The 18,804-nt window shown below is 51.6% G+C and overlaps 9 protein-coding genes and 1 non-coding gene across 10 annotated transcripts, besides 1 other annotated feature; 5 read left to right on the top strand and 5 right to left on the bottom strand.

Annotated features, from left to right (window-relative positions):
* Positions 1-161: 161 nt before the first annotated feature.
* Positions 162-1,042, top strand: SAICODRAFT_138606 (uncharacterized protein). The gene has a single exon (XM_019165475.1). It carries the CDS (start codon positions 418-420, stop codon positions 799-801), a length of 384 nt encoding a protein of 127 aa, XP_019022962.1. The 5' UTR covers positions 162-417; the 3' UTR covers positions 802-1,042.
* A 75-nt stretch (positions 1,043-1,117) lies between these two features.
* Positions 1,118-2,003, bottom strand: SAICODRAFT_82177 (histone H3). Its single transcript, XM_019171268.1, has 2 exons — positions 1,692-2,003; positions 1,118-1,607 (listed from the first exon to the last, which is right to left on the bottom strand). Exons 1-2 carry the CDS (start codon positions 1,759-1,761, stop codon positions 1,285-1,287), a joined length of 393 nt encoding a protein of 130 aa, XP_019022961.1. The 5' UTR covers positions 1,762-2,003; the 3' UTR covers positions 1,118-1,284.
* Positions 2,004-2,293: 290 nt separating this feature from the next.
* On the top strand, positions 2,294-3,039 carry SAICODRAFT_59065 (ER-associated proteolytic system protein Der1; the record flags this gene model as incomplete). Its single annotated transcript, XM_019169650.1, has 3 exons — positions 2,294-2,365; positions 2,420-2,485; positions 2,542-3,039. 3 exons carry the CDS (start codon positions 2,294-2,296, stop codon positions 3,037-3,039), a joined length of 636 nt encoding a protein of 211 aa, XP_019022960.1.
* A 176-nt stretch (positions 3,040-3,215) lies between these two features.
* On the top strand, positions 3,216-3,773 carry SAICODRAFT_8435 (uncharacterized protein; the record flags this gene model as incomplete). The annotated part of the gene is made up of 2 exons (XM_019171357.1): positions 3,216-3,422; positions 3,483-3,773. The coding sequence occupies 2 exons, from the start codon at positions 3,216-3,218 to the stop codon at positions 3,771-3,773; spliced, it is 498 nt and encodes a 165-aa protein (XP_019022959.1).
* A 302-nt stretch (positions 3,774-4,075) lies between these two features.
* On the top strand, positions 4,076-6,117 carry SAICODRAFT_20170 (uncharacterized protein; the record flags this gene model as incomplete). Its single annotated transcript, XM_019166219.1, has 1 exon — positions 4,076-6,117. One exon carries the CDS (start codon positions 4,076-4,078, stop codon positions 5,954-5,956), a length of 1,881 nt encoding a protein of 626 aa, XP_019022958.1. The 3' UTR covers positions 5,957-6,117.
* A 227-nt stretch (positions 6,118-6,344) lies between these two features.
* Positions 6,345-6,426, bottom strand: SAICODRAFT_t114. The gene has a single exon. It is a non-coding gene; the product is annotated as a tRNA-Ser (tRNA).
* Positions 6,427-7,061: 635 nt separating this feature from the next.
* Positions 7,062-8,096, top strand: SAICODRAFT_8433 (uncharacterized protein; the record flags this gene model as incomplete). The annotated part of the gene is made up of 1 exon (XM_019171356.1): positions 7,062-8,096. One exon carries the CDS (start codon positions 7,062-7,064, stop codon positions 8,094-8,096), a length of 1,035 nt encoding a protein of 344 aa, XP_019022957.1.
* A 212-nt stretch (positions 8,097-8,308) lies between these two features.
* Positions 8,309-9,811, bottom strand: SAICODRAFT_8432 (uncharacterized protein; the record flags this gene model as incomplete). The annotated part of the gene is made up of 1 exon (XM_019171355.1): positions 8,309-9,811. The coding sequence occupies one exon, from the start codon at positions 9,809-9,811 to the stop codon at positions 8,309-8,311; it is 1,503 nt and encodes a 500-aa protein (XP_019022956.1).
* A 4,432-nt stretch (positions 9,812-14,243) lies between these two features.
* On the bottom strand, positions 14,244-17,004 carry SAICODRAFT_35963 (RabGAP/TBC; the record flags this gene model as incomplete). Its single annotated transcript, XM_019168460.1, has 9 exons — positions 14,244-14,500; positions 14,557-14,592; positions 14,649-14,733; positions 14,794-14,891; positions 14,943-15,042; positions 15,101-15,189; positions 15,244-15,423; positions 15,487-15,709; positions 15,769-17,004. The coding sequence occupies 9 exons, from the start codon at positions 17,002-17,004 to the stop codon at positions 14,244-14,246; spliced, it is 2,304 nt and encodes a 767-aa protein (XP_019022955.1).
* A 207-nt stretch (positions 17,005-17,211) lies between these two features.
* SAICODRAFT_72145 (protein transport protein SEC22) lies at positions 17,212-18,270 on the bottom strand. The gene is made up of 3 exons (XM_019170740.1): positions 18,199-18,270; positions 17,971-18,115; positions 17,212-17,906 (listed from the first exon to the last, which is right to left on the bottom strand). The coding sequence occupies exons 1-3, from the start codon at positions 18,233-18,235 to the stop codon at positions 17,414-17,416; spliced, it is 675 nt and encodes a 224-aa protein (XP_019022954.1). The 5' UTR covers positions 18,236-18,270; the 3' UTR covers positions 17,212-17,413.
* A 397-nt stretch (positions 18,271-18,667) lies between these two features.
* Positions 18,668-18,804: part of a sequence feature (Protein overlapping with rRNA (SAICODRAFT_49292, ODQ51840.1) was converted to a misc_feature.) that runs on past the window's edge.

The raw sequence follows: 18,804 nt of genomic DNA, 5'->3' as shown, positions 1-18,804 counted from the left end.
GATCTCCTAAGTTAAGCATCATAGGGCCCAGTCAGTACTAGCGTGGGAGACCAGCTGGGAATACTCGGGTGCTGTATCTTTTTTGCTTTTTTGCTGTAACTCGTCAGAACTTAAGTACTATGTAGTAAGCTTGGCCAGGCTCGAGAGAGCGGGAGTGAGTGGCCGGTCGAGCTCGAGGAGGGCAGTCTGTGGTTGTACGTGTTAAAGCCCTAGCTCCGATTCAGATTCTGGTGTCTGTCGAGGAACCTCCCAGCTGCAGTTACAATCAAATCCAATCGCTCCTCCCTCTCTACATGTCTATCATGTTATGGGCAACAAGGAATCATTGAGAACAATCATCTGTCGTTTTGGCATACGCATCACTCGCTGCAATATGCTCGTGCAAAGAAGCTCAGGAGTATCTTCGTGTTTGGTGGAATGTGCTGGTGGGGGGCCACAAAACTCGCTCGTTCGCAGGTCCCAACGGTCGACAAGTTCGTGATGCTTGACTTTGTTGAAGACTTTCTACTTCCCAAGCTTCAGGAGTTCAGGGAAGCCGACATCAATCTCACAATCCAACATGACAACGACGCCAAGTTTCACGCGCCCTGCTGCAAAGAATCCTACGAAAGGGAGGGATACAGAGTCCTACCCTGGCCGGCATACTCACCTGATATGAACCCCATTGAGGACTTGTGGTGCCTGATCTCCAAACGCCTGGAAAAGCGAGCTACGGTTGCAAAAGACCTCGATGAACTATGGGAGTGGGCACTGGAGGAATGGGGAAAAGATTCCTCTCGAATACCTCCGGAAGCTCATTGAATCGATGCCCCAGAGGGTGAAGGACCTGTACGATGTTAAGGGGGGTCATACAAGGCATTGAGGTTTACTTGCGAGGGTGAGGAGGGGGGTGTTGGATGGAGCCAGTGGGGCACTCAGGAAGGACACCCGCGAATACAGTAATTAGGGAGTTGTCCTCTTAAATATGTGTTTATTTTGCTTTAAATAAGACGTTTTTCAAATCGTTTCAGCGAATTTCCAACTTCTAACTTTACCGGCGTTCCTCGCCGGCCCTCGCGGCCGACTTTTATGGGCCACGGGTACGTGTGTTCGTATTAACTAAAGTAAACCCGCGCGTGCTAACAATCAAAGAAGTCCAATAAAATCCATTCCGGCGTGCTCCAGGCACTGTATTTCGATCTACCCTTTGTCCTCGGGTTATTCGCTTTCGTTCGTCTCTCTCGGTAGGCTCTAGGCCACATCCCGTTCCTCCTTCATCATAATCGCACTCTTTCCGAGTACGGACTATCCCATCCTCCTCAACCTCCTCGCCAACTGAATATCCCTCTGCATAATCGTAACCCTCCTCGCATGAATCGCACACAAATTCGTATCCTCAAACAAATGCACCAAATAAGCTTCCGCGGCTTCCTGTAAACACTGGATCGCGAGACTTTGCCATCTCAGTCCTTCCGGGATGTATTCGGTTGTTATTTCGCGGACGAGGCGGGAGAAGGGGAGTTTGCTGAGGAGGAGGTCTGTGGATTTTTGGTAGCGGCGGATTTCGCGAAGGGCGAGGGTGCCGGGGCGATACCGGCGGGATTTTCCCTTTGGGACTGGGTCGCCGGCTGTGGGTAACAAAAAGATGTTAGCATGATGCTTTGAGCAGGATGGAACGTGTGGGACGGGGACGCGTGAGTGGGGGCACGTACGCTGCGCACCGGATTTTCGCCGACCTTTCGTCCCTGCCGTCGTCATCGGTCGTTGCTTTTCTCGTGCCATATTCTTCCTTGTTTTGCGCCTTCTATGACGCGTTTATGAACGTGTTTTTCTGCTTCTTTTCGTTCGTTCGTTCGCGGTGGTGAAAATGATCACGGTCGCGTTTTTGCACAGGTGGCTAAGTAGGGGTATGTCGCGTATCGTTCGATAGAGCTCAGTGAGGCAAATCGATCTATGACAGTCTCGGATGATGGATTAGGCTTTTGTAAGGTTTGGTGTTTGTTGGTTAATTGTGAAAGTCAGGGTGATTTCGTTGTTCTCCCTTTCGCGCGTTAAACGTTTGTGTTTGCTGCCAAATGCGCTGTGTCACATGTACATGCAGCTCACCGAATGGGGAAGCGGTGCGGCTACTGCGTGTCTACGTTACAAGATCTGACGTGGCAGCAATTACCATATTCGAAAGGAATCGGTAGACCCTTTGTTCTGCGTCTTTTGAGGGACGGATCGTTCTCAGTCCTTCGGCTTGTCTTCGCCCAACCTGTATCGGACTTCCGCCTGCGATTGGTCCCGACCACCTAGTCCTAAGCTTGGCAAGATGCCATTCGATGACATACCAGCGGTAACGAAATACTACGTCGCAGGGGCAATACTCTGTTCACTGGCAGTGGTGGGTTGGCTTTTGAACGGGATGCTATTACCGTTGCTCATAATCTGCCTACAGCAATGCGATCTCGTAACGCCCTACAAACTCTTCTTCAGCTGGCATACGGTATGGGGAAAACAACAAGTACGTTCCTTTCCTTCCGGTCACTTTTACATGCCTTGCTAACGCGGGATTCACAGTATTGGCGATTGATCACGACATTTATTTTTTACGGTCCCCTTTCGCTAGACTTCCTTTTCCATATCTTCTTCATGGCCCGCTACTCCCGCATGCTCGAAGAATCACTACCGAACTCGACCCCAGATTTCGCCTTCCTCCTCCTCTTCTCCTCGCTATCTCTCCTTTTCCTGGGTGGGATGGTAGGTATCCCATTCCTCGCCGGAAGTCTGAGTTTCGTACTGGTCTATATCTGGTCACGCCGAAACACTGGCGTACGGCTGAGTTTCCTGGGGTTATTTGTATTTCGGGCACCGTGGTTGCCGTGGGTGTTGTTAGCGTTCAGCTTCATACTCAATAATTCGTTACCTCGGGGTGATCTGATTGGGATTGCTGTTGGACATGTTTACTATTTCTTGCAGGACGTGTGGCCGGAGCAGGAGGCGAGTGGGGGGGTGAGGGTGCTTGGTACGCCTGTGTGGTTTGCGAGGTTGTTTGAGGGACGGCAGCGTCAGGAGTGATATCTTATCTTGATTCTGCAAGTCACACTGGGGAGCTTATCTTGTGGGGACACGCTCGATAAGCTTATCGATAACGTGACCAGCCACCCTCGCCACAGGAATTTTCCCACCCCTGCATCGATAACCCTCGGCCTCCTCCCTCCCTTACGTACACCACCCTTCTCCTACAATTCACCATGGCCAAAGGTCTCGCCCCCGGACCCCGCATCAAGAAGAAGAACCGCTCCAAAGGCAAGGGCCCCGCAACAACCGAAAAGACAAAGAAGGCTTTGACCGAGAGGCAGCTCAAGGATCTCGGCATCCCGAAATTGAATGGGATTGCGCCGGCCGGGATCGTGAAGCCGAAGGGGAAGAAGAAGGGGAAGACGTTTGTCGAAGACACCGTAAGCCCTCCCACTCCCTCTATGTGGGAATGAATGCTGATAGTGTGCGTGTGTGTACAGTCGAGTTTATTGAGTATCCTAGCCGACGTAAACGACAAATCCGACACGACAATCCGCTCAAAACTCCAACGTGCGCGGGATTTAGAAGTCATCCGCCAAGCCAAACGCGCGGAACAGGCGAAGAAGGAGGCGGAGAAGACGAAGAAGTTGGAGGATGCAAAGGGGAAGATTAAGAGGGGGAAGAGGGAGAGAAAGGAGGTTGGGAGGGAGTTGAGGAGGGGGAAGGACTCTAAGGAGAAGGAGGGAGGGGAGGGGGAGAAGAAGAAGACGAAGGGGGTGCGGTTTGCTTGAAGTGGGAGAGAGTGGAAGGGAGAGGGAGAGGAGATGAGAGTGATTTGCATTCTGTTTTGGATTTCATACTGGCGTTTTTGGGGTTTATTCTAGAAATTTATCTCGCTATGGGCATCATTTTATCTGTACGGTACGGTATCGATATATACGAAATGATCTCCTGCATGCACGGCCCCCGGACCCCGTTCATGTCGCGTCTCTCCCCAAACTCCTCCACCAAGAGGCAACGCCGCGACCCTACACCTTCATTCTACGCGTCAACAAAGCGCATACATCCCGGCCTCAATACCAGTTATACGGAAATGCCACCGACACCGAAGCCCCCGCAGGGAGCACCTCCTCACCTCCTCCTATGGCACCTCGCAGAATCCTACCTCACCGCCGCCCACGCACTCTCGCCATGCCTCTTGCCCCCACCCCACTCCTCCTCCTCTTCCGTTCAGGTTGATATCCACCGTGCGCGGGAGCGGTATACGCAGCTCGTCCGAGGTGCGATCACGGCGTTAGACGCGATACTGAAATCAGGCAAACGACTCGCAACGAGTGTAGAGTTACGGACGCGGTTGAGGCTGGCGGAGGTGTTGTGGGATGAGTGTAAGGATGGGAAGGCCGTGGAGGGGATCTTGTCGAAAGCGATTATTCTTGCACGACAGGGAGGAAATCAGCAGCATGTACATATCAAATTCGCATGTCAGCATCTCCTGATCAAAATCCTCGTTTCCCATCCGCGGAGTGTGGGTGCGGGCCGACAGGTGTTGAGGAGTTGTCTCAAAGAATGTCAGGAGAGGGAGGTTGTGCCGGAGTGGAGTTATGCGTTTTTGATGCTCGAAATTGAACTCGACGTCTCTGCGCGTGGGATGAGGGGTTTTGCACTCCAAAGAGGGGATGGGGAGGTTGGTGTCTATGCGTTGTTGGTGGAGGCAGCGCAGTATCTCCGAACAGGGGTTGAGGGTATAGAAAGGGCTGGGGAGTGTTTGAGGGGGTATGAGGAGTTACTCGTCACAAGGGGTGTGCCTGTGCGGAATGAGATTAGGCTCATGGGGCTCGTGTTGGGGATTTTACGGTTGGGGATGGGTGCGCGGACGGGAGAGGCATTACGCGAACTCGGGATGCTTCACCACGCACTCGACGCACTCGCGTCTGATCCGAATTGGACACCGGACGGGTCGTTCGTGATTCCGGTGCGAGCTCATGAGAGTCAGGTGGGGAGAGTGGTGGGGGTGAGGGTTAAGTGGTGTGAGAAGCTGGAGTTGTTTGCGTTTGGGTATTTGTTGAGTGGGGTTTGTCATCTGCCCAACTACGCTTCCTCGAAATCCATCATGTTTTTGGAGGAGGGCCTCAAAATGGTGGCCATTCTCTCCGCTAACGCGGCCACTACCCCTGGTTCCATCAGCGAGGTTGTGGAGAGGAGGGGGAGGGTGGATGTGATGAGGGAGTATTTGTTGACGTATATGGTGTTTGCGCTATTGTTGAGGTCGGAGTTCGATGCGGCGTTGGTGAGGTTGAATGCGTTGGATCAGATTGGGCCTGGGGTGGGGATTTTGGGACCGATGAGGACGATGGGGAAGGTTGCGTATTTGCAAAGTACGGGGAAGTTCGATGAGGCTCTCGCTTTGTCGGCTACCATTCCGCAACAGACGCAGGATGAGGAGTTGTTGCTGTTGAATTTGCTGAATTCTGTTGCGATGATGAGAGGGATGCAATCGGAAGGCCGAGATCTTGCTGAGAGGATGTTGGTGGATGTGGAGACGCGGTGTATGGCGTCGAAGAATACGAGTTTGAAGACTGCGTGGCAATTACTTCGCGCGACGTGTCTTCACACACCCAGCGAAATCGCTACAAACACCCTCCTACACCGTCACCTCCTCGACTCGACATTCACACTCTCGTCCGCCCACGCTAATACACACCTCCGTACACTGACGCTCACCGCACTTTCCCATATCTTTGCGCATATCAATCCTGCACAGGGTGAGGCGATGTCGACGTCGGCGTATGTTGTTGCGAAAAAGGCGAGGGATGAGGTTTGGTGTGGAATGGCGGGAGAGGTTGCGAGGGGGGTTTGGGAGAGGGGGGGGAAGGGGGCGAAGGCGGGGAGGCAGGAGCAGGTTAATTGGGGGCATTGGGGGTGTGTTGCGGGGAGGGTTGGGAGGGGGGTGCCGGAGGGGTGGGTTTCGAGGTGAGGGTGTGGTTGGGGTGAGTTGAGTGAGCGTTGACGGGATATGGAAGGGATGATTGGGGTTTGAAGGGTTTGGACATTATCGCTAGTACATTCGGTGGACGGAGTTTTCAAGTCGATTATGACTTATATACCTAGGTACCCTCTAATACTTATTCTTTCAAGTACAATCATCTTCCAACTTAAGGTTGTCTGAGATTGCAACAAGGCATGCGAATACGTAAGGCGACGTACCAGTACTAGCAGGACGACGATTCACGGGAAGCAATCTGGTACTCTTCATACTTGGGTTCCTGACGCTGCAAGCGAACTTAACCTTCGGGGATTACGACGGCAAACACACAAACTCCGGACAGGCAAGAACGAAGAAGTGACAGAATGAAAAAAGTTGACGTCAGCGACAGGACTCGAACCTGCGCACGGAGACCGTAAGAGATTTCTAATCTCTCTCCTTAACCACTCGGACACGCTGACTGGGATATACTGAAGACTCTCATCTTTCACTTGATCATATATTTGTTGATGAAGTTGGTTCCCACGCCTTCCTGTCAATGCGTCATGCCTCAATCACAGATGTATTGCTTTGTTCCGCTGCCTACTTGATCTTTACAGCCTTTTGGAACGCCCGTTAAGAAATCCTTTCCAGCTGCTCTCAACACACCTTGACCACATTCACTCAACTGGTGACACCTGTTTACCCTGGCATGCCCGGGTGCACTCGGGCCCCGTCATCGAGCGATCCGTGTGGCACTCTAACAACTGCACCACCAACAGCGCAATATGTACCAGATTATCACGATGTTTTCTTTAACGTTCGACCATGAATCGTCGCTATGTCGTCTTCTCTCGGCCTACATCTTGAAGCCTGTTTGACTTCAGCTGCTGCCATACTGAATCTCCTAACTGTGCTCCAAGATGACCGCAACTGGGATGTCTGGACGGAGGAGACTGTTGCGGGGGTTGTGTTGGAACTTGATGGAGTGAGTCAGGAAATCGATTCATGGGAGATCGAGGCAGCTAAAACTGCAGTTCGAGTTTTTCACCAACATTCTGGTCCATATGCGACGGATGTTCTGAATGTCACTTGTTAATTACTGGCTTTGTTGCCGATGTTGGCGAGGATTACGAAGATGTTGGACGTATTGACGACGCGTGTTGAGCTGCTTAGACTTTGGTCAGAAGTTATTGCGTTGGATGTGGTTGAGGACAGAGAGATGGCGCGGGATTTGCTTGATCGGATGCAGATCATGGCGGTTCAAGAGAGGGTTGAGCTACCACAGAGCTGGCTGAAGAAGCTGTCGCTAACGAGAGCCTCACCTCTACTGTCCAGTCCATTTGGTCCGGGCGGAAGTCTCACCGGTCGACCGTATAGGACTACATCTCCCAGCGACAGGGTACATGAGTCGCCGTCGCCGTCGCCAGTATCAGATTTTACAGGGCCGTCAACACCTCCTGCGACCCCTCCGCGTCTAACCGCAAAGACATTCCTTCCACCTCCGTCAACCACTGCCCTGGAGTACCCCATTGGCCTCGCATCCGCGATCTCCTCCGTTCCCCTCCCTCACGGCCTCCACCTCGCTCCTTCCACCCCTCCCTCAAAGTTCCTCAGAGGTTCACCACTTACATCTACACCAACCAACCGTTCTTCACCTTCCACCCATTCATCACAAGGCACGAAATACACCCTCATCTCCTCCTCAACAAGCACAACAATCTTCTGCAGCCTCCTCAAACACCGCATGATGGTCCGCGTAGGCGGTGGATGGGCAGATCTGGAGACTTGGCTCGAGGAATGGTGTTCACAGCACAAAAATGAGACGGTACATTTAACTCCGATGAGCGATGACAACCAACGTCCAGGAAGTTCGAGGTCGACAGATGGAGGGAGACCGATGCCCATGAGGTTCGGGTCAGCTGAGAGTGTTGGTAGTATAGAAACGGCGAAGGTTACGTGGACACCGGATCAGAGGAGGAGGACGCCTACATTGAGCTTGAGGCCGGGATCTTCTCCGTCGACTGGGTCGTCGGGGTCTCCGGTGGTGTCGGGAATGCCGGGAAGTCCATTGTCGCCGTACACCATTGGTAGGAAGTCAAAGGCGAAGAAGGTCTGGGTGCGAAGCACGGGAAGTGAAGGATCCACCTAGATAGCTCGCGTTGACGAGATCACAACTATTGGCCAACACCCACTACTGAAGCGCAAATGGTATCATGCACATTCCAGGGTGTGCCATGGTTGCCCAGCTCACCGACGGATAGGAATAATGGGTATGTATCAACTGAGCAATCACCAGTATAACGCCTTGGCCAGTAAATATGGACCTTAACTCCACAAGTCATCTCGCACGTAGACTGCTCGTCATTCCTGCAAACCTCCCCAAACCCTCTGCCGAATCTCAAATAACGAGCCCAAATCCTGGTTCCGCCTCCTCACCCTGAAGCGTTTCCACGCATTACCGTTCGGTCTGGTCTGCTTCGTAGTACGACTATCGATATCCAAAATCACTGTTTCGAGTCCGGTAGCGCTGATGATGTTCTCGACAGTCAGGGCAGGTCCGTCGGGGGTGAGTAACTCAAGTACACCAGCTGGGACAGAGAATGTCAGGGCCGATGTCTGCGGATCGATAGCCATGAGGTGGATTTCCTTTCGAACCGGAATCGCAGCCCGTCCCTTCCCCTTCCCGAAACTCCTATGATAGACCCACACATCACCAACACACGCCCCACTCGCCTTCACCACATCCGCAAAACTCACACCCCTTGCATCCCCTGCCACCGCATACGAGTCCAACCTCTGCTTCTGTCCCCAATACCTCTCGAATTCCTGGTCTTTCCAGGCGTCGAATTTGCCCTGTTTGCGTTGTTCGTTGGTTGCGAGGGCGGTTTTGAGGGCTTCGTTGCCGTAGGCGTCGGATTCGAGGCAGGCGACAAAGTCTGCGATTGCTTCGCGGAGAAATTGATTGCGTTGGAAGAAGGAGGGTATGAGGTCGGCTTTGGATAGGTATTTTTCTGGGGGGTCGGTGTCGGTGTCTTGTGGGTAGACTCGGTCGAGATCGGGCACAAGGGCCAGACATTCCGCCTTTTGATCTGGCGTCAGGATATCCCACATCTCTTGGTTGATGATGTCATGCAGGTCGACGTCCAACAATCGACTCTTGTCCGATGTGAGAAGATGCGTCGTGTCCATATTGACAATGGCCTTGCCGCGTCTTTTCTTGGCGGTCGAAGGTGCTGAAGCAGGAAATTTCGAGGGTTTAACAGGTGTGGACTCAGAGTCGTCGACGACCAATTCGTCTTCGTCGTCTTCATCATCTTCGTTATAAGAGCGTTTGGTAGTAGTCCTCGCTCGTCCAGACCGTCGAGTAGGCGGTGACGACGCTGGTGCTGGTGCAGATGCCTTCACATCATCGTCGAATTCCACGGTGTCTTCTTCCAGTGATTTCGCCTTCGTGCTCTTCCGTCGAGTCCTCTTAGCTGCTGTTGGTCTTGGAGTCGCTTTTGTCTCTGAGGCCTTCGGTCTCCCACGTCTCCTTTTAGACTGTTGTGCGTACTCTGCGTCCTGCTCAGCGACCGATTGTCGCGCAAAGGCCTCATCTTCCCCCTCTCGTGACTGTAAGGTAGAATCCTTCTCATTGAATGTTGGTGCAGACCGAGTATTGCCTTCCTCCGAGGCTAGGCTGCGTGCCAGCGCGACATTACCTTCCTCCTGCTGTTCCCGTGATTGGATTGTTGAGTCACGCTCTACTGATGGCTTTGACTCATCGATCTGATCCGCAATCCCATCAACATCGACATCAGCTTCTTCTTTATTTGCTTTTCCATCTTTCTTCTGGCGACTGCTCGATTTTGCCTTTCTGCCCATGCTGGTTTCCCGTTCGATCAAATCGTCGTTGGCAGTGGTCACGCTGGATGATCCGGTAGTGTTATTGGTTGGTAGAATTTGACGAACCCTCGTTGCCTTGGGCGAGGCCGTTGGCGAAATAGTGACTGAAAATCGCGGTTGCATGATTGTCGTCCTTTGTACTTCAGCTGGCTGGCTGGTGTCGCACCGCAGGCCTCAGCGTTCGGAATCCGGGGAAGCACTTGTGCAGGGAACAAAGGCAGGGTCCGTTCCATCACCTCATCCAAACAGGCTCGTACGGGCCTCAAGGCAGCTGCTCGCGAATTGGCTGCCTTTCATGCGTTGTGCCCATTCCCAAACGGTCGCCGGTCCGGAACGGCAAGTACGTATATGAGTGCCATATTGGAACATGCCAATTTTGAGGAGTACAAAGGAGGTGGGGAGAAGTATAAGGCGGAGAACCTTCACGAGGTTGAACTCGGCATTGTTTCTTTTCTAAAGACTTGCTGTGAAATTGAATCCACTCCTAAACCTGTAATATATCCCAAAACCAGACCCAAAAACGCCAAAAGACAGTAACTATCAATATGATTGTGCAAAGATCAAACAATATGCAACTTGCGACGAGGTATGAACATCCAGACAAATTCACGGTCCTCATCGATCAGGCGCACGAACTCAAGAACTGTCTATCCCAGCTCAAGCTTTTTCCTGTGAAAGTTTTCAAGCTCAATACGGCCCGCAAACACAATGCGTTTACGTTCAGAAACTGAGTAAAATAACTTCCTGCATGATTTGGCTGAAGATTTTGCACTCTGGTGGTGTTTTGTGGTGGTGGGCACAGGGTGGGGGCAGCTACAATATAAGTTTGTGGTGATTTAAGGCTTGGCCTGTTCCAGAATGGGCCAAGGAAATTTGGTGTATGCCGTTCTGGAATGGCACTCCAATATGGGCTGGATGGACTGCCCCATTCTGGAGTGCGCGCTGTTCCAGAACGACCGCGCTCATGTATTGAGAAATGCTGTTGGGCAGGTGGAGCCATCTCAGTTCCTGGAGTTCTATAGGACATATGTTGAACCGCATATGCTATGGGCCTTTGAAGTGTGTTTCGATATCGATATGACTCGTCACTTCGGCGAAGGTGTTAGTTAATTTTGGGGTTATCAATGAGTACTGCGTATGGCACTTGGGTTACACTGCTGCACCCCCAATCAGGTTTTGTCTCTTGGTTCTGGTGAAAGTAACTCTTCTGGACGCTTGTTGCACCTCACAGCTAGGTTTTTTTGATTATGCTCGTGTGCTGAGTCCTGATCACCTGGTTTCTCAGGCACTCATGGAGTCTGCAGGGGTGGTTCAATCTGGCAAGGCTGGTGCTGCTAAGACATAGTACGCAAAGCTTTTGACGCGGCTCGCAGCAAGCTTGGGGTCCCTTGGTCACCAAGCCCTTCGCAATTCAGTGTTACACAACTTCAATGAAGCAGTCAGTTCCAGTAGCCGTCTTCGCCTGTTTCAACTACTCCCTCCCTCCCTCTCCCACATGCCGCCTACGCCATCAGCCATATCTATATCAGCCTTTCAAGGTGGCACGTTCTATTGGTCGGGTTAGGGTATGGCATTGAGGTGGTCGAGGATGAAGTCCATGCCATGATTCACTGTCCTCACTTCCATATCGTTTGCCAGGCTATGTACCACCGGGTCCGTTCAATTTCAAAGTCTTGGTGGAACGCTTAGCCCAGTTTTGTGATGATTGGACTGGCCCGTCGCCTTCTTCGGCCGGTCTGTTGGATGTGCCTCCGTGGGGCAGGGAGTCTTTGGTCTTGCTCAGTTTGGCCAATCTGGCCGGAAGGTGGTGCAGTTGGCAGACTTTATCAAACACGACCTTCCAAAAAGATTCAGGTCGATGAAGAAACCCTTGCAACAATCTTTCAAAACCTGCTATCTGGGATTGCAAGTGATTCTTTTGACAATCTTTTCCGGCAACAGTTCCTCTTTACTCCCAAACTGCAACTCAGAGAGTTGACCCTACTTGTTTGGACACTCCTTTCACCCCTGAGGTGATGGAAAAAGCTCTCAGCTCAAGGAAAGGCTCATCCTCAAGTGACTTGAACAAGGTTGAACTTGATCAGTTGCGCTCCATCTCCTCCTTCAACCTCCTCAACTTCTACAACTCTCTCCTCGTCGAAGGACACTCTCCCAAAGCCTGGGATATTGGCGTCATTGTGCCTATTCCCAAGAAAGGTGATTTGACGGATCCTGCCAACTACCGTGGGATCACTCTTCACTTGATTGTGCAAAAGGTATACACCGCCCTCCTCAATATGCGCCTGCGGAGTGGGCAGAGTGAATTCTCACAGAATCTCAGAAGGGGTTCGGGAAAGGCAGACAGACAATGGACAACATCTTTTTGATTCGCGTACTTCGAGAACCAGCCCGAGCACCCAGGAAACCACTTCGTATGGCTTTCATTGAGCTTGTGAAGGCGTTCGACACATTGGACCGAGCTCTCTTGATGGCCAAGGTTAGGATGATGGGAGGTTCTGGCAAGGTTATATGGGCTATTGAAGCTCTCTATTGCAGCACCTCTCGTGCCATCCGCTCCAGATCTAGGTATTCCGACTGCTTCGACTTCGACCATGGTGTTATCCAAGGTGACCCCATCTCACCAACCCTCTTCGCACTCTTCTTCACTGATCTCGAAACCGACTTATATACCCTCCACTGGAGCTCCAATACTCATGGATACCCCAGTCCCCTGCCTTATGCTGGCCGACGACGTCTCACTATTGGCCCACGACGAGAATGCTTCCCAGGAACTTGTCAACTCTCTTTGGAAATTCTGTTCTCGCTGGTGACTCCTGATCAGTTCTACCAAGTCTCGAGTGCTCTCGTTCTCGACAGGTACACAAACAGACATCACCAGGTGGTCTAGCATTCAAAGTTGTGGACAAATTTGATTACATGGTTTCTCTACCTCCCATGGTGGACTATGGTACCAAAAGTCGCACTGTCAATTTGGTCTCCCCGTTGCTCGCAGAGCCTTCAACCTCTTGCAGGCATGCAGGCATGTGATAGGTCGTCTTCCATCCAAAAAGCAGATCAACCTCCACCATGCGAACATTGAACACTACCTTATCTTTGGTGCCAAAGCCTCCTTCCACTGGTCCTGGGCGCAGAAGGAGTATGATACCTTTCACAAAAATGACCCTCGGATTGCTCTAGGTATCTCACCCAGATCTATGACCTCTGTACCACAATCTTGGCAAACTCCCACTCTCTCATCAACGAATTCACCATGCCCTAAAATACCACGACTACCTTCAGAACGATGTGGGACCAAATCACCTGGTATGGAAAGCTTATCTACAGCCACAACAACTCTGGCAGAATGGGAAGAAATGGTGTTGGTATGGTCAACTTCATGTCGCATGTCAACCATTCCCCGACATCGACGCCATGACAACATTCTCTCACCTCGCCCCCCGACTACATGAACGCATGACACAGAAAAGGCACTCAGACTACCACGACAGGATTGAGAAATCCTCCAGACTACAGTTCCTGCGCACCCACCCAGACCATGTTAACCGGCCAACCAACAACTCTCTCCGTCCTCAACCATACACGTACCTTCACTTTCGACAAGCTCGTGCGCACGCCAGACTTCGATTCTCAGCCCACAACCTTGGAATACAAAGAGGCCGCAATCAACATCCACTTATCCCTTGAGAGCTCAGGATTTGTCAACAATGCAACCATGACGGCAATAACCTCAAGATCGAAGACGAATTCCATGCGATTATGGAATGTCCTCTGTTAGATGAGCAGCGGAGGGTCCTCATGGGAAGATCGAGGACTTGAGCCTTTACTGGGAGGAATTCGTACTCACAAACGACAGACGTAGCTTCTTCGATAAACTCATATCTTCCAAGTCCAAGGAAGTTCTGGGTCCCCTCAGATCATTCCTTATCAAAGTCAACAGAGTCGCCGACGAGGAAGCTCTGGGAGGAACGGGTTGAGCCTGTTATCTTCCAACCGTCCCCGAGCAGGGGCACACATCACTTTCGCCACTTAAAACATTTCTTTACAGTCAGCGATACGCCCCACTGGGATGACTTGTACTCAAGTTTTGTTTGCCGTTTCTGTACGATAGCGTCGTACTTTCATTGGCCATACTGGATCGCCTTAGAGCAATATTCGGTTTACAAGTACTACTATTACTACTACTACCTGATGATTAGCGTTACTGACCGTCAAGTAGATGAAACTCAAGGGCAAGCTTATTTTACGTGGTAAGTTCTGTTTCGTGGTAATCTTGGCAGACGGCAACGCGATGGAAAGTGTGAACACCATCCTCCGGATTCGTGTGAAATCAAACAATTCGATAACTCCCACAGCAGCCCAGATAACCCATACCCATCCAATTATAGCCTACAAATCCCCACCTACCATCTTCTTACTTCGCCAACAACCCCCTCAACCCTTCCGTAATGACAGGCAACTTAACAGCCTCCTGCGCCGTTTCGCTCTCACCGGTGCCACTCGTATTCGCCTCGCCGGCTGGCAACCTCCTTCTCAAACCACTGCTAGAGTCCCTCTCTTGCTCAGCTCGCTTGAGATCGATAGCCTCGACTGTGCGTTGGAAACGCGTGAAGAGGACATCCGCACGGCGAAGGGTGAGCTCGAGGTCGATGTTCATGGAGAGGTCGTTCACTGCAAGTTTAATTAGCACATCCTTCTTCAAAAAACCAGACGGGTTTGAAACTTACTGTACTTCAGTATCTCATCAAAGCGTTGCAGGTTGTCTGTAGCGAATTATCAGCTCCCTAAATCCCGTCCACGTCGCTAAAGACCACCGTACCCATGATGGCATCCTTGTTCCTCTCCAACACAGCAAATGCGAAGAAGAGGTGGTACTCCTTGCTCCTAAAATCTGTCCAAAGAACCTGTATGCCGATCGTTGTAAACACTTTGTCAAATGCGAAAATGCAAAGACATCAGCGTACCTCCCACAAACGAAGCACGTCGTGCCACTCAAACTCTCGCTTGAACCAGACTAACAAGCTCCTAAAGAAGAAGAAGAAGTTGGTCGAGTCAGCTTTCTCTGTAGGTTACGGGTCAGCACGTTGCAACATGATGACTTTCAGTAACTTACCCAGATGCTTATACAACTTCGGCTCCATCAACTGCACGAGTTGGTCCAAAACGACCAACTGCCTCCTCATGCCACTTTGGTCGCGCAAGAAGTTGGGTTGCTACATTCACCAGACGCTGTTCAGCTTCGGTATCTTGACAATGCGTGTTTCAACATACCATCCTCTCCATAAACCCAACGAACGCCCAAAAAGAAGCGGCCTCGTCTCCGAGGATCACGTAGACAGGACTCAGCAAATCACTCATACCTGTAATGTTCCAGTCAGTCCGTGTCTTTTGCACAGCTCATTTGAGCACACGACCTTGCACGTAACCCAAAGTGGGGTTATACTCATGATACGCCACCAAAATCTCCTTACAAGCTTCCATGTGAACATTCGTCTTCTCATGTCCACTGCCCTCTTCCTCTCCATAGTGCGGATTCGGGAGATCCTCAGCTTGGAATAAGTCCCGTGTACGATCAGTGCGGTGGACGTCTTTTTCTGCATTTTCTGGAGATCAGTATTGGCCGGGTACTCGAGGAGAGCGGGTCAAGGAAACCATACCAATTCTGTGTCGTTCTTCCACCAACGCGAGCTTTTCCTCTTCGGTGGGGACGTGTCCATCGACGTCGACGCCGTTGGCACGACACCACGCCCTACCCTTCAGCCTCTCGTATTCATCCCGCTTACTCGCCATGATGGCTTTACGCTCATCGGAAGAGGAGTCCCACGGGTAAACGCCCAACAGGAACATCCACGCATCTGAACGTACGTCATCTTCGAGACCCTGTATGTTGCACAATCGTCAGCAATTTGAATGTGTCGAAGGTAGAATTATCAACATACCCCATAGAATATAGCGCGCTTCACTTCGCGGACCGTAACCATCAAACGTCCGGTATGATCGAAGAAACCCTCCCACACTTCCTTCGTGACAGGTTTAACTTGGTCACGATCACCATCTCTTTCCTCATCCTCCACGTCGCCGAGGCGAACCAACTCAAAAGCGCCACCAACCTCGCCCAAATCATCCGCATCAACTTCCTCGACACCCCAAACCCTCGTTGTCTGCTGCATCTGTGCCCTCTCCTCACGTTCATGGATGCCCTGGGCCCATTTCGCAAGATACAACCTCGCCTGCTCAAACTCCTCTACAACCCTCCTCGCCTCAGGACTATGTCCCAAAAGCTCCTGCACAGGCGTCGGCAAACTCTCGGCCAAGGTTTTGTTCGATTCGAGGAGTTGCCTCGCCTTACTCGTGACCTTCGCAAACGTCGATAACAAGCCCCACCTAGCCTCCTTCAACGTCGCAACAAGGGGTTTCATCTCACCGCCCCCGCCCACAGCTTTCTTTGTGGTCACGGTCGGCCTCGTACTGAGACTCAAGACATCCGCCGATTCGGGGTCGATTAGGTACAACTGTGGTTCGACGGTACTCCTCTCAACCCTCGCATACCTCCTAATCCACCTCAAAACCTCGTCTCCACCCCAAAATACGACACCGTTGTCTGAAGCAAATGGATCAAACGATTCCTTTTGACGGCGTTTGCGTTGGAGGATGGTACTCTGACACTCATCGTCATGGAAGAACAACGCGGGGTAGGTGATTCCATCACGAGTACTAACTACCAAACTCCCGAACCACCATCCTAGATTGGGTGGACGAACGAGAATGGAGTAAATTGAGGAGACGGGGATGGAAAAGGCGTATTGTTCGTTCGTGATGGTGGATGCCTGGATTGAGCGAGTGGCCGGCGAATCGGTGTCGGTTCGAGATTCGACAGCGAGGTAGGCTTCATACTCCTCGCTTTTCTGTTTTTGTAGGACGCTTTCTGGGACCCAGCTTAGGTAGATTTCGTCCCTTACCGCTGCGTCGGTGGCCACTGCTCCCAGGCCGGTACGAGCAGGCGTGGGCTTGGTACTCGGTCGTGATTGCAAAGCGCTGAAGCCGGGGACGTTGTCCTTACTGCGAGAGGTTGGATGAACGTAGACTTTGCTCTTGCTGAAGAGAAGCTTGATGCCGTTGGAGGGAGTTGAGGGGAGGGAGGGGAGGATGTCGTAATCCTCGCCGTCGAGGGACATGATCGATGATACGTTGATTCTTCTGACTCGTCTATGTTGCTTTGGCGGGTTGAAATTGATTTCACTCTCTCAAGCCGTATCTGGTTGTTCGTCGTACTTGCTCGTTATCAGGGTTATCGACGTAGCGTACAGCCTGTCGTCATACGCAATCACGTGAGGGAGGGATGCCTGCAAGTTGGCTTGGGTATGGTACGAGAACGAATCTTTCTCCTCGTACTAGATATTCTTGTTCTTGTCTCCTGGAGTACCAGGAGTATCGTGTTTCTCCATATCGTGGCACCGTCCCCAGTGTGCTGCTCAGGACGACTCAAGCTCACCGGGCTCCTCACGAGCCCTCCTTCTTTTGCAAACTCCATTACTCGAACCCCATCCCAATCAATCCCCGTCGTACCCCATACTGTCGTATCACTCAGAAAAACCTCCACCAGAAGATGAACAGCACGAACAACACTATCGCACCAATTGGTCCATACTGCCTCAACATCGCCTCCAAATTAATATCCCTCGCCTTCTTCCGATACCTTTTACTCTCATCCCTCAGCGAACTACTCAAATCACTCATCCGATTGAGACTATCCCCCCGATAGAGCAAGTCCTCAATATTCTTCGTCATAACTCTCTGCACATCCTTCAACTCACTCTCCAATTGATCCAAGCCGCCTTTTGTGCCACCGCCGTGTTCTTGGAAGGCTCTGGGGTCTGCGTAGACGCGTTTGGTTTTTTGCATGAATGTGTCGAAGGCGACAAAGGCGTATGGTCGGAGGCGGGGGTCGGCGGTTTGTGAGGGGGGGTAGGATGTTGTAAATTCGGAGGCGAGGTCGGAGAGGAAGGAAAATGCGAGGGCGCGGGGGTAAGACTTGTTGGCGATAACCAAATAGACGATGCCTTGATCAATTAGATAACTATGATGCAGGTCCAGAAGTCAGCGATCCATAGCGCAGCGGACATGGCAGGGTGGTCACATACTGTAACAGATAAGCACCAGACTCAATCGACGCTCGCGTTTCGCTTTGGTCGTTCAGCTGTCTGATGACAAGTTTTGCCTGCTTCTTGTATTCGGCCAACTTTTCCTCTTCGGATTGATCCTCCACGGACGCAGCGAGCGGGAGACCTGTACTTGCAAACAGCTCATCGTCAGCCAACCAACCGCTTCGATTGTGGAAAGAGCCGTGAACGGAGTGGAGAGGCGCGTACCGTCTAACAGACGTGCAATTGTTGTTGATAAGACCATGACGATAATTGTATGGGAGTCCAGTTGCTCGGCTTTGGTGTGAGTGTTTGGAATCCGCGGTGCTGGCGTGGCGCAACAGGGGCTATACGGCGGCGCTGGCGGGTCTTGTCAATTACGTACGAGTTTAAAGTTCGAGGCGACGACTATATACAACGTACGAATTCGAAAACCCCGTTGATTGTTCGCATTCCCTGCTCGTCATACCCTTCGTCGTATGGTCTGCTGTCCATCACCGTCAGTTCAGATACTGTCTGCCCACCTCGTACGCGTACCGACTTCACGACCCCTACGCGACGTGGCCCAACCCCAGGCAGCTGGGACATACGTACAGTTTTCCACAAAGGTCTTCAGAAGTAAGTCTACCAGCACGGCGAACCGCGCAAGACCAAAACCAAGCTTTCGCTTGAGGTTCTTAATGATGCTCAAACAGGCATGCTCCCCGGAATACCAGGGAGCGCAATGTGCGTTCAAAGATTCGATGATTCACTGAATTCTGCAATTCACATTACGTATCGCATTTCGCTGCGTTCTTCATCGATGTGGGAGCCAAGAGATCCATTGTTGAAAGT

Source organism: Saitoella complicata (genome assembly GCF_001661265.1).
Source record: "Saitoella complicata NRRL Y-17804 unplaced genomic scaffold SAICOscaffold_17, whole genome shotgun sequence".
NCBI lineage: Eukaryota > Fungi > Ascomycota > Saitoellomycetes > Saitoellales > Saitoellaceae > Saitoella > Saitoella complicata.
Note: the sequence above shows the minus strand (reverse complement) of the source record. Positions and strands in the feature narration are given on the sequence as shown.